Source organism: Asterias amurensis, chromosome 16, assembly GCF_032118995.1.
Source record: "Asterias amurensis chromosome 16, ASM3211899v1".
Taxonomy (NCBI): Eukaryota; Metazoa; Echinodermata; class Asteroidea; order Forcipulatida; family Asteriidae; genus Asterias; species Asterias amurensis.
Window position 1 is genome coordinate 9,565,701 of NC_092663.1, and position 14,949 is coordinate 9,580,649.

General features: G+C 36.3%; 1 protein-coding gene across 1 annotated transcript in view; it reads right to left on the minus strand.

Moving 5' to 3' along the window:
* The window catches only part of LOC139948736 (integrin beta-PS-like), a 44,772-nt gene that overhangs the window by 26,201 nt on the left and 3,622 nt on the right, over window positions 1-14,949 (minus strand). Inside the window, exons 2-3 of the mRNA XM_071947032.1 lie at window positions 7,036-7,124; window positions 370-480 (exon numbers count right to left, since the gene is read on the minus strand). Coding sequence (XP_071803133.1) covers window positions 370-480; window positions 7,036-7,124 — 200 coding nt within the window. The remainder of the gene's footprint in view (window positions 1-369; window positions 481-7,035; window positions 7,125-14,949) is intronic.

Below are 14,949 nucleotides of genomic sequence, written 5' to 3' on the forward strand. Positions count from 1 at the left end.
TCAGAGTTGTAATTATGCCCTGTGCCCAATTTCATAAAGCTGTAAAGCAGAGATTACCGCTTTAGCAAATTTTTTTTGCTTAGCAAAAAAATGAGTGGTACAGGAACAAAAATATTCTGCAAATCAGAATTAGGCAGGGAACGTTAAAAACATTACACAGCGCGCTTTGGCTGGTTTTCAATTTTGTTTGTATCTGAAATAAAATGCTCTCAGGTGGTGAAAGGAAGAATAAAATGCATCTTGGCCGATTCTTTTTCTTTTGCACAAGTTCATGACTGTACAAATCAGCATTATGTCAGCCTGGCCGTACACCTTGTAGACTGTATTGTAGCTTCTTCATGCATGAGATGCAGTGCAATAAACCATTACCTCTTCAATGACGAGTAGGTTGGTGGGGAAGTTGAGATCCTTGTTCTTGCAGCCTCTCCGCTTGAGGTTGTCAGGAAGATCGCATCTCTTGTATGAGTTATCGTCAAAATCCTTGAGAGGAAATCAATTGAGGTTCATTAATTTTGAAAGATGAAGAAGAAGAGCTTTCTTGTTTCGCAACAAAGTTCAACCATTTTCTTTTTAATAGACCTAGAATCCTAACAGAATTATTTTTATGACTTTAAGTTTTTATTAGATTGTTACGTGTAAGTTTGCCTTGAAGAATGGTCACACAAACAGTAGGGGCTACATGTATACTCTCATTTCACATTTGAGTTAAAACCTTTTGTTCTGGTCGAGTAACTAGCAAGCGCTGTGACTCATCGTGAATTGTATGTTTCCCAAAAGGTCCAAAATTAAAATTAAAACTAAATTCAAAACATCCAAGTAATGTAGATTTATGAAATATATAAACAAAGTGTCTTTACATATGTACAGCTGAAATGCCAGGGACCTTTTTTTGTGGTTTCCGGGATCAGAAACAGATTGAAAAACTAGGTTTCCAGATCAATAAGTCTACATTAACGTACACTGACAGCATGGGGCCAGTGATTGACAAGGTAACATTTTACCAGTAAAGGAAACCTGCCGCAAACATATGAAATAAAGATGCTACTGTTGGCCATAATCTGGAAACCCTTTTAGTGTTACAGGTCAGGCTTGAAACATGCATATTTCACAGTAAGGCAACAGAGGCAATCACTATGTATGCCCCTACTGGTATTTGGAAATTGCCGTTGCTCTCAGATTGGGTCAGGGATTATTCTTCTCTGATTGGTTCAGGGATTATTCTTCTTGCGTGGACATATTTGCTCCACGTTTTCGGCGATATCTCAAAAACAAAACAACTTTTTTTAAACGAAATTTTCATATGTTAGTTTTATTTTATGCCTTTACATATTTTATAAAGGATTTAAACAATTGTACCATTCAAAAAACCATAGGGATACTTTGCCTTTAAAGCCAGTGGACAATATTGGTAATTACTCAAAATAATTATTAGCATAAAACCTTTTTTTTTGTAATGAGTAATGGGGAGAGGTTGATAGTATAAAATATTGTGAGAAATGGCTCCCTCTGAAGTGGCGTAGTTTTTGAGGAAGAAGTAATTTTCCACGATTTTGATTTTGAGACCTCAAGTTTAGAATAAGAGGTTTTGAAATCAAGCATCTGAAAGCACATAACTTTGTGTGACAAGGGTGTTTTTTTCTTTCATAGTTATCTCGCAACTTCGACGACCGATCAAGCTCAAATTTTCACAGGTTTGTTATTTTATGCATATGTTGAACTACACCAAGTGAGAAGACTGGTCTTTGACATTTACCAATAGTGTCCATTGTCTTTAAAGCTGGAATGAAAGCTTAAACATCTTGGTTTTGATGTGCTTGGCCTACATGTTCATTGAACATTACTTTCACCAACAATGTACAAAAATAGCAATCCTATTTTGAAATACATTTTAACTGTTCATGACAAGTGCATGAGGGCAAGGCGATGCAGTACCGGAGATATGATTTTGAACATTACAGTAAACTTTTACTTACACATTATATTTGTAAATATGTACACACGAACATTATGTGCACTTTTTGTTTGCTCAATGAGGGCCAGTACACATTGCATGGGACAGAAAGCCAATAATAAGCATTAATTGTCGCAACAGTCCAAACGATGTTTAATTTACTTTTCTTTTAAAGGGCAATATCACTTTTCAGTAAAGTAGACTTGCTATATATTTACATGGTAACAACATATCATGAGCTTCCAACACAAATGAAACACAACACCCTCCAACGTGTACATTACTGCATGATGCACAATATGCATTAGGCCTACTTGACAACCCATAAAACGCTGGGTTAGTAATAAATTCTATCAAGTCATTTATTACACACCACATGAATCATCAAAACAGAGACTCCTTCATGTACGGGAAAAGCGAACCTTATACATAATGCATGCTATGATCATTGAGAATATGATACATGTGTAATCATGCACCTGGTATGTTTTTTGCATTTTTAACCTTTGACCTATGTGCACACAAGGGGGCAATATCACTCATCCAGTCTGATCGAATTGATTCACGACCAATGCAATGTTGAAACAGATTTATACAAGAATACTTGAATGTGAATTTGTGTTTATAATACTAGACATGTGGTTGTTTTAAAGTGCAGAAACTCTTGAACCACATCCTGTCTTTTATGGCAATAAAGGACATTGAGTTTTAAAGCATTGGCAACTGTCAAAGAGGCCAGCGTCACTTTCAGTGACCTAATAACAAATATGTACAAAAATGTATGCACAAAAAAAACACAGTGAAAATTTAAAATCAATAGGTCATCTTAATCACAAGAAATCAAGGAAAAACCCAACTACTGTTTGCAAACAACAGATTTTGGACTGGCGAAATGTAGTTCATTATACAGTTACCAAAATTAAACACTTAAGACCACAGTACATGCATCATGTAGGGTAAATCTAAGAAAATATTTTAAATCTTTTAAATTAGTTACCATAAAACTTAATTGGTGGGAAGCACTGCAGCTGTTTGATAGTATAAACTATTTTAAGCAAGGATTACCTAAATATGGTTAAATTTATATTTTTTCACATCAGAACATTTGAACCTGAGAGCAAATTCATGCATGAATCGTTTCTCAGATTTCTGAGGGTTGGTGTGTGCTCATGAATGCTGCAGCCAGGGATGCAGATGGTACCCACCTGGCTAAATGTGGTTGGATTTGACATTCCTGTAAAAATGCAATCTGTTTTTGATGTTTTCTCAGAAAGTAGACTCTGTATTCAACTGAAACTTTTAAAAGTGAAATTTTTTTTGTATCAATCTTTATAATTTTGCCTAAACTGTAAATCAACATTGCATGACAAAAAAAGACTCTATGTACCTTTAAGGGAAGCTATTAAATTGATCATTCACACAAAGGGAAATGTAGAGCGGAATTCACACGGTGTTGTTGACAGTGAAAGTTGTCCTAAATGTATCTTCCCATTGTTTGAAAAGTAAATTTTAGGCGGGGATGGAGTTTCATGGTATTGGGGTGTTTGTTTTTATAAAGACATTGTCTGATCATTAGAGATATTGTCCGATTTTATTGAATGAAACATGAGAGACAAAGCCCGATTCAATTGAACTGAGATACATTGTCTGATTCAATTAAAGGAACGTTACAGAATTGGTAAGAAACAAAAATCTTGAAGATCACAGATTTACATAATACTTACACGGTCTAATGATGATGATAGTTGAAAACATCCCATGAAATATTTCTGTCTGAAATGTCATATTTGATGAGGAATAAAAAATCTAACTTCGCCTTTTTGAGTTTATCGCTCAGTGAGTGTTTTATTCACTTTTATTTTGGCATCGACGCAATGCAAAATTTATAATCGGTTTTTCACTATTCTCTCGTGACTCAGATGGCCGATTGATCTAAAACTTCTACAGGTTTGACAGTTTATGTATATATGGTGGATTACATAAGTGCTTACACTTTTAGCAACTGTATTGTTAGCAAAAACCAATTATGTAATGTTCAATCATCATTCATGAAGAACTCTTACCCTATATAACATTCATCATTTAATTTCTCATATAACAATAAGACCATATGGCTTGAAGCTAAAATTTTAGACCGTATAAGTTTGATGTAAATCTGTGATCTTCACGATTTTGTTTTCTTACCAGTTCTGTAATTTTCTTTAAGAACAAGTTCTAGTGTTTAAGAAAATCTAGAAAACCCTATTGATTTTTATACCATGTACATACATAGCACATCATTGAAACTAGATAGCCCTCTTGATTAGTTTTTGAAAAGAATGTACAAAAAAATAGTTTGGATTTCAGACACTCTTAACTTAAGGAAGACGACGAAACCTTTCGTTGTTTTAATGGCATGTTGATTGCATGACAAAATGCAAACAAAATGAAGGGATGAGTCATCCAGACATTTGTCATGAATTAACAATGATATATATATCCACATAACAGACAAGGTTCCCCCCAAATTTTTCCAAACTGTGGGGCATTATGGACCAAAATGTTTTAGTTTGTCCTGAGCAAATGAATTGAAACTAATGTTTTTACTTGCTGTTTACATCTTTAAATTAAAAGCCCTACTGTGCAACCTGGGAATTTTTTAGTTGCCCATCTGTCGCAATTCTTTTCCTATTGACCCGATACCTTCGCTAACTTGCACATGCAAAGAATCCTAAATATTGTTTGGTTCTGTCTTAAATCCCAACATGTAGGTTTTGTTCAAGGCACACTACATGAGCGCTTACAACTTCACAACAAAAACATATTAACCAACTACTAAAAAAAACTATAATCGTACAAAACTTTGGCACAATTTCAAATGTCAAACCAAACTATCACTTTACAACCTTGACAAAAATGCTTATATTACTCTGCGTTTGGGTAATACTTAAAGAAATGACACTTGAATCAACTTTTGGAAGTTTAGGTTGTGTCTTAATTAGCAGCTGCGGCTGCTGATGGATGGTCACATGACCATAGGTGTTGAAGAATAGAACACCCATATAGCAACATATAGCAACATCCTTAACAACAGCCGCAGCTGCAGCCACCAATTTGGAAATGGCTGCTCCAGACATTGAACTTCACTCTTGAAGGAGCACAGCATTGTTCCTATGGTAAGGGAAGGAGCACTTCTACATACGGGTAGAGGAACAATGTAAGTTTGAAATGGAACCTTGCAGAGGGCACCAAAGCAAAGCACAGGGCACCACAGTAATTTATGTGGGTGATGTAGTAGATTATTTTGAGGCCTGCCGTTCAATAAAACCCCTTTTCTACTCCATATGACCAATCACTTGAAACCATCGAATGGTTTGTGAATAAAAATAGTGGCACAACTGTGTCCACAGCAGCTATGTGCAAGTGTTTCTGTAAACATACTGATTCATCACACTATTGTAGGCTGGTATGTCATTCAAAATCGATGGTCAGAAAGTAGGAGGCTAAGAAGAATATTGTTCCCTCGTGTACTTTAAAACTTTGGAATTTCATCTTTGAGAAAGTAGGCCTGGAATTTAGTTACAGAAGACACTTCTTTTGGAAAATCTCAAAGTCTATGGGATCGCCATGACCTCTTTTGCCCCTGGTCTTGCTCTTGATGCCCTTTCAGAAGTTTCCCATAGACTTTTAGCTTTTCCAATGCCCTTTGCAAAATGAAAATTTGCCTTCTCAAATTTCAAATTCCAGACCTGTACTGGTATCATTTTGAAGGGGCATCAGGGCCAAGACCAGGAATATTATTAGGCCATGGTCCATGTAATTCCAATAATCCGAGCCAGTATTTTAAACACTACCCCCCCCCCCCACCCCCACCGACCCCAAGTAAGTATTGTCAATACAGGTAATCCCTTTAACGGTATCTGTTACTTCACTCAGTTTCATTCCATTGATATGATTGCTCAAGCGTGCCAACATCAGTTTCCAGAGACTCAATATTGACTACGGAGTGTTTACCTGCTTCATTGCTTGATAGTTCCAGATTTGTTGGGGTCATGTAAATGCTGGAACAATGAAATATCCTGACTATACAAGTATAATAATAAGCAACTTGATATAAACTTATGTACTTCCGAAAATACTGACCACAATCATTTAATAATGATGAAATGCTGTCTGGTGTGCTTTTTACCCAAAAGAGAAAAACAATCAGACTGAAAGCATTTTTCTAAGAATAAATAGAATTGTGTTTGTTACGGTATGCATCACAACAAAACGTATACACTTAGTTGTATACAATAAATACTAATATAATAAGCAATGCAACAGGGTGTCGTGGCCGAGCGAATAAGAGCACCGAACTCAAGCTCTGATGCTTCTGCTCAGAGTGTGGGTTCGAATCCCGGTTGTGACACTTGTGTCCCTGAGCAAGACACGTAACTATAATTGCTTCTCTCCACCCAGGGGTAAATGGGTACCAGTGAGGTCAGAGATGGTTCTTGTGATTGATTTAGCCGAGTAGCGCATATTAATGTTGCACAGGCTGCATACTCCCCACCAGGGAGCTGAGATGGTTTAAGGAGTGAATTAAGGCCCAGTGACCAGGGGTAATAATGTGAAGCGCTTTGGGACGCCCTCCAGGTGTGAAAAGCGCTATATAAAAACGGGTTATTATTATTATTATTATTATTATTATTATTATTATTATTATTATTATTATTATTATTATTATTATTATTATTATTATTATTATTATTATTATTATTATTATTATTAACTATTCTTAATAAAATATAAAAAAGGTTGAAACTTATTTCAACAGGATTTAAACGGATACAAAAACTTTTGAATGTGAACTGTACGACTTGAAATTAACCAGGTTGAATGATTCAAACATTACAAGTATAAAAAGCCTGTAGGGACTTAATAAGCAAGCTCAGTATTTACGTACAGAAACCTTTAGGGCCTTATTTTTCATTGTTTGAATCTCATTTGTTCACCTGAATTGTGCATCTAATCAATGAAATAAGAGTCTGATTATACCACCCACTCAGGAAGCGAAATCTACTCCCATGGGCAAAGTAATTATTTAAAGAAATTGCTCTTACCTTTCCTTCACACCATCCACAGAGTGGACTTTTTATGATGCACTCATCACAGCTTTCAGCCTTTGTGCACATACTGTCTGTAATTGCAGCTGCAAGACATAAATGAAAATTTACATTATTTAGGCTTCAAAATACTTCCAGAAACCTCAGCCTGGAATTTCCTTCTTGCAGGAGACTAAAGCCTAGGGCCCGAATTTTACACTGGACCACTGGCCCAAGTCAGGGTTACAAACTCAAGACAGGACCACATACTGTCTGTAATTGCAGCTGCAAGACATAAATGAAAATTTACATTATTTAGGCTTCAAAATACTTCCATAAACCTCAGCCTGGAATTTCCTTCTTGCAGGAGACTAAGCCTAGGGCCCGAATTTTACACTGGACCACTGGCCCAAGTCAGGGCATGGAGGTCCATGGTCAGGGTTACAAACTCAAGACAGGACAAGTCTGATGATCTCGTTTTTGTTTGATCCAACATCTTTGTCTTAAAAAAATATGCTCAAATGATGAGTTTGAGTATCACAAATATCTTGCAATCCAGCTGAGGATCACCCTTAAAACTAAAGAGATTTAATCTTCTATTACTATTTGTTCAATGATTGACAAATTGTTTGTTCAGGTGATAAAACTGCATTCTCTCTTTGATTCTAACAAATTGATTCTAGTCTCTTTTCACTTTGATTCTGGTCTTGTAAATAAAATCCGGTTCAGGTACATTGAAGATTCTGAACTACACGTCTTGCGTTCTTGTGGATTCCCCCCCCCCCCCAAAAAAAAAAAAAAAATTAAACCCCGAAAGCAGCTTACAAGTTAGGACAATTGTGTTAGAAAAGTCAGAATGGTTTGGAGACATTTTAAACCTTTTTTTCTCCATGATGGAGCGGTAGACAGCAATAAGTATTGCATTTTCGAAACAAATTTGTCTACAAATACAAAAGTCACTACAGTGTAGTCCTCATCTTCGAGCAAACTTGTATCCTGATTGGATGATCCATGGCAACAAGAATGTGATATCAAGAACCCATATTGCACGTTCTATATTCCACCCTGCATTTCTAACTCTGCTTATTGGGCTATGTTAAGTTGTAAGTTTGCATTTAAGATAGATTTGTTAAATCATGCAGGCTTTTGGAAGTACAAACATAGTGGGTTGGTGTCACATTCCAACCTGGCCTTTGGCCTTGTCAGAAGCAAAAAAGCACTGCGTTCCACTTGTGCTAAATGAGAATATCACAATTGAGTTATACTCATGAGAACTGAACATATTCATGTGCGGCTAATTGATAAAACATCACCTACAATGCATAGACCCCCTGCATAACGCGAAACGCTACAGGGTGCTGAGGCCAGCACATGTTTTTACGATCCTTTGGCCTCTCAATGAGGGCGCTTTTTCGGCATGTAATATCATAGACTTTTTCGCAAATACTAAGGAGCGTAAAGCTTGGAATTAGGTGCATTGTGGTCTAGCTGGTATCCAAATTTGATCCATATCTATCCCACAATGCACCTCATTCAACAGTCTGCGCTTGCGCAATGGTATTTGCGATAAGGTCTATGCAAGAGGTCTAATGAGGCTACTGATAACCCTGAACCATCCTTATATCTGAACAAATGTTCTATATATGTTCTATATGTTCAAAATGTACGCTGGGTTTCCACTACTGCTTCTGTTACACTATATTGCACTGTAGAAAGTGTTGTGATTGGTACATTCGCCCTTTGAGAAAGACTATTCAACAACATAAAATGTCGAAGGCCACTAACAAGTTTTCCACTGAAATGTTGAATGGCATCCTACGTACAGTACTTGAGTTTTGTTGCACAATGGTTAACATTTGACCCATCTGTTCAGTAAGTCAAAACACTGCCATATCCACCCAGCAGGCAAATATTTTGACTAGTGTCTATTTTCAATGAAATACCACACAGTGACAGACGAAGGTTCAGTTGATGAATTGGTGGTGTTTGTCCGAAATAATAATGAAATTGACAGTGCCAGTAGGGTAAATTTCATAGCTTTGCTAGCAGATGATTGTCTGTGTGTCTTTGGTGTACTCAGTTCTGAACAATTCACTTCTAAGTTCTTTCACAAGGCAAATTCTTCCAGAAAATCTCTACAAGAGCTCAATACTTACACTGGATTTGCAAACGGTAGTTTAAACAAGACAATTTCTATTTCCATTCTGTCATATTTCCTGAATAATTTTTAGAGGAAGTTTGGACTATAAAAGCAAGACTACATTGTTCTTACCACATGAGTCAGATAATTGTATTTTCTCGGGAAGATACTTGTAACGGTTGGACCGTTATATATTTTAGGTTACTGGCTCACTGTTAAAACTACTTGTGTCTGGCCATTAGCCAAGTGTGGAAGTGTGGGTTTTTCAAGCCAATTCATTTACTTGCAATAGGCATTTTATGGACATTTTGGATGCATCTTGTTTTTAAAATAACATAATTAACATCTTATTTTAAATTGGCCATCACATAACCAATAAACCAAATTTATCTTTTTTATTCTAAACTTTTGATTGTTTTAACCCAATATATAAGTGTAAAGGGCAGAGAAAGTGGTAGAGATTTTTAGATATTGTCGAAAATCTGAAGCATCAATTATGTTCTCGCATGAAAAATAATCTGTAATTGGAATTCAGAATGCACAATCTGATAAAAGTTTCATGCAGAAAGTTTCTCAAACCGAAATGCTTTTTAATCCTCTAAAACCACATTCCTTTCAAGGGGAATTGTTTCTCAAAATGTTATTGCTCTAATAACAGCTGTAGTGTTTCTAACCAAATTAGTTCTTAAGGTCATTAATTTTTGGAGTAATTATTACCAAGGTATACCGATCCTTTGAACCTTGAAGAAAGGCAGTTTGATATTATTATGTACTTGGAGTTTAAGGTAATAATTAAAAAAGCTTTTTTTACAATGAAGCAGAAACTGCCATGAGAATTGTTATTCTCTGATCTCTTAATACTATAAACTCAGAATACACAAAAACATTTATGTAGATAAAATCAATATGAGCATTTATGGCTACCGATTTCCTTCCTCCATGGTCTACCCTGATTTAACTGTTTATCACCTTGTTTGTTCACTGCTCAGTTCAAATGATAGGGAACATAATTGCATTCTATTGTCCGGTAGACAGTCATTGATTAGTCATGATAGAGCGACGTTTAACATCTGGAACTATGCATGAAGCAGAAACGCTTATGGAATGTATGACAAATTGTCTGTTACGCAGGGTTGGTAACATTTTGTCTATGTCTTTGTAATTTTGTGTGTAATTTGAAAACAAATCTTAAATCTTACACCATTATTTATATACAAAGAACGTTGTACACATAATTAGGCCTAAGAGGCAATGTCTCCAGTGCTCATGATCTCTATTGTTGCCCCTTAAAATCCACTAGAAGTTAACGATTAAGTATTGGGTGTTCTTTGCCAAGAGGAGAAAAATGAATTGGTGCCTTCATTACAAAAACAGCTTTGAAGGGTATCAAACATATTGGGATAAAGAAACATCTGTTGTACTGTAAATGAACACAATGTTCAAACTTGACATCAGCCGTCTTTTCTCCATGATCAGACCATGTACATCATGCCATCTTGACAAAAAAAAAATCGAGTCTCAGTCTCACCTTGTGTGAGCTGATCCAAAAATGACTCACATGTAGTACAGTAATAAACTGAATTTGTACACACGTACCTGCATACTGTACAAAAAGAAACGCCTATTGACAACAACATATTATTTGCATAGTACTGTTAGTATTGCATAATGTATGATAAGTGCGATATTCAGTTTATGCATAAACAGACCATTTAATCTAAATTTAACAAACTGTGTCATGAATATTTAAAGGCAGTGGACACTATTGGTAGTTACTCAAAATAATTATTAGCATAAAACCTTTCTTGATTACAAGTAATGGGGAGAGGTTGATAGTATAAAACACTGTGAGAAACAGCTCGCTCTGAAGTGACGTAGTTTTCGAGAGAAGTCATTTTCCACGAATTTGATTTCGAAACCTCAAGTTTAGAATTTGAGGTCTCGAAATCAAGCATCAGAAAGCACACAACTTCGTGTGACATGGGTGTTTTTTCTTTCATTATTATCTCGCAACATCGACGACCGATTGAGCTCAAATTTTCACAGGTTTGTTATTTTATGCATATGTTGAGATACACCAACTGTGAAGACTAGTCTTTGACAATTACCAATAGTGTCCACTGCCTTTAAAAAAAATAAAAGCCAACAAGAGTCAAGTAGACTTTTGACATCCCACATGCCTATTTGTATTGGATACAAATACTAATGTAATGCTTTTAAATTTTCTATTTTGTACACAAGTGATGCACGTGATACATGTATACGTACGTATCTTGTTCTACATTTCAATGAAAACAACAACATTAAATATTACGCTTCAAGGACATCGTCCTTGTACATTGTCACGTACATTGCAAAAACATTTGACAGAATTGGCCCTCGCCTTCAAAACATTGAGCGATGGCCGTGCCTCCAGGACCCCAGTAATGATTTGTAGCCTCTCCAGCAAAATTTAATTTCAGACAAGTTTACAAGATTAGAAATTAATAATGCAATAAGGGTATGGAGTGGAGTTCTCTGCACACAATCGATCGTACCAAAGTAGCTTCATGTGTATGCACAGCCTTTAGTGCTACATTCACATGACAACAATTTTACTGGTGTCCCTTGCTTAGTCTTAGCAAGGTTGTAAAATGTAGGAACGTGTGATGAGATTTTGCAAGAGAACTTCAGGCCTGATACTTCACGGAGGCAACGGAGGCGATTGCCTCCGTTGCCCCTGGCCATTGCCTTGGTGCCCCTGAAATGCTCCAGTAGAAATTTACAATTTCCTCATAGGGTGCCTTTTGCCAAAGAGAAAACGCCTTGGTGCCCTTGCCCTTTCAAAAACGAAGCATACAGGCCTGGAACTTGGGCAGTAGAAAAAATTGTTGTCCTTTCACACAAGGTACTTATATACACACAAATTGCTCTTGTGTGAAAGGGGCTTTTGTGAACAAAACAAAAATGTGTGTGTTCAATCATGGAGGTAGAAATGGTGTGCATGCTTTTTGGGGGTGGGGGGGGGGATGAACCATTTGCAGTTAGTCAAATTCCATTAACTGTTTATTTAAACTCTAACCCCTAGGGTCAAAGACTTGACCCGGAAGACTTAATGCCACCCCACCCGGATCCCCCTAAATGACCCTCTGGTAACATAACACCCAAATGTTTGGACTTTGATCTAATGTAGCTTTTCCAATGGTAAGTAAGCAGCTATTAATTGGGCACGAAGGCTCAAATAATTCTAAAAAAGTCAGACAATTTGCTTAAGGATTGTGGACTGTACTATAGGTTTAATTAATCAGGAGTAGGCAAACATGATCTGAAAAAGAAGGGAAAAAAAGGCAGAAAAAAAGGGGGGAAAAAGAGGAAGACAAAAAAACTTCTGGACAACACAATGCAGGATCCAGGAAACATAATAACTTTTCCCAAGATAAAGCAAGCACTGTTAAAATGAAATAAGTCATAAATCACAGGATGACCAAAATTCCTTGAATATTGTACCACATTCCACATCCAATACGCATCTTCGTCATTTCTCTCATAAACTCATCCCCCAACCCCAGCATCCTCCGTCCACACAAGTCACCCATCCTCACTAATCTAATTGCAATGTATAAATTTCCAATAAATTCGATGGTCCATAATTCATTCAAGTCTGTGGGTCAATCTCATTGCTACTTATCCTATACAACTGACTGACACCATATAAGGTAAGCCTATCATGTACACATGTGTATGGATGGTACCATAGAGCAACTGATGAGGCATTCTGCAATGTGTACACTCATCTTGGTCAGCAGCATCTTGGCATTGGGCTGCTTTTCTGCACTACTCATCTTGCATGGGACATTTTACCGGTATTACACGCATCAGCGGTTGAATGGGTCATATGGTACGAGGTGCACAAAACCTGCACTGTATAGCCGGCATGCATACCCAGTGAATCACAGATGGCATAATGCATTACTAATAAATGCTTGGGCAGCCACTAATGTCTTTATTATTAGAAATGTTCAACGTTCTTTAACGCATGTACTAAATACAGTTTGTGCTGAGAGGCAATAAATGTGTACACTTGTCATGTGCCAGTTGACATTATAGTTCATTTGTAGGTTTTAATGCATCTCTTTTATGTACAGTAATGTGTATACTGTATTGTACATTATAATAAACGAACAGTACATCATTAACATTGTTTTTAATTTTTAATTTTTTTTTTTTATATATTATTATTATTGGGGGAGGGGGAGGGGTTAGAAAACGGGGTTTCAATTTCCCATGTTATGGAAAAGTACATTCATAAACTTTCCACACCTCAAAAACATAGATCTATTTTTACAAATAAAGTAAAGAAATCAATTGAATGACAAAAAATGTCTGTTCAATGTAAATTAAACATAATCATCTCAGCAATCAAAATTAGCGTACTTACTACAACAATGCACAATCCTATTTGTGTTTCAACAAATGTATTCAAATGACCAGCCAGATGACCAGTGTTAAGGAAAAGACTGAAATGTAGCGTTTGTACATGCTATTGTTTGTATTTAAATCAAACCTTGCGTATTCGAACATACATGTAGCGACCTGTTTAAGTGCATTCTGATTTTTTTCCTTCATGCATTAAAGCTAATGTACACTGGACCTCCATGATGGGACCAAAAGTGGTCCCAATAATGTTCAAAATGCAGTCTATTCAATGAAATTTTCTCAGGTTGGTTCTTTAACCGAGTTGTCTGCAAGAAACACCACTGTTAACAAACAAACAACTGTTCAAGTCCTGTTAATGAACAGACACTGAGTTCATGTTAAGGTTAAATAAACATGCTCTGAACCCAGTGTAACTATGACCTTGACTGTTGCTCTTAGGAGTACACCATGTTGGGGGGCACTGTACAAATACAATGTGTTTTATAAGGCAGTAAATACAGAGTCTTCCTAAGCTGGTGGATAGTTTTGTTTACACCTCGTTTTTATTACTGAAGCCCTATTGAATGATGTTTAGCCTTTTGAGACAGACATTCTGAGGTCGGAATGCAAGGTGATTCGAACTGTATTACTGTTAGATTATTGACAATGGATGTTGCGCCCACTCTCCTGTATGAATGCCTTTAGTTTTGTATTGAAGGTGATTAAGGTGAATGTAATTTGGTGTAAATATTTGTTAGCAGTGAGTTGATTTTCAAGGTAAAAAAGCTATCTGATGCAGGTAAATTGCGTGCAAAAAATTTCAAATAAACTACCATTAAGTTTCATTTAAAACAGTAGGCCTATTGTTTTACTTACATTGGTCAGTTTTGCTGTTTGTGAGGTCAAATAAATTTGTTAATAACATCAGAAAAATCTCTTACAGTGTGTTAGGAAAACAGAAAAATAATGTTTCAAACTAGTGCTGTTTTAAAAACAAAAAATGTACTTGATAGGAAATTTGTGACGATTGACACACCAGTATCACTATCAGTAGGCGCCCCCCCCCCCCCAATCATTGCAGATTTATGTTTTCGGATTAGGTAATCTCATAAATTAGACATGAATGAACTGGGTCCAATTTCACAAAGAGCTAAGATTAACTGTCTATCAATCTTAAGTGCTAAGCAAAGCATGTAAAATTGAGCCCTACATGTAGCCAGCAGACAACAACAAATCTGCATTTCGTTTTCGGTTTGTCTAGTGAGCAGTGCCATCACATCTGTATGGTATTTCCTAATCCCAAAAAAACACTCATAAAAAACACAAGTTATTTTCCCAAGAACTTTGTAACCAGACACTTGATCATGTGGATAAGAAAATAACATACCACTGTTATT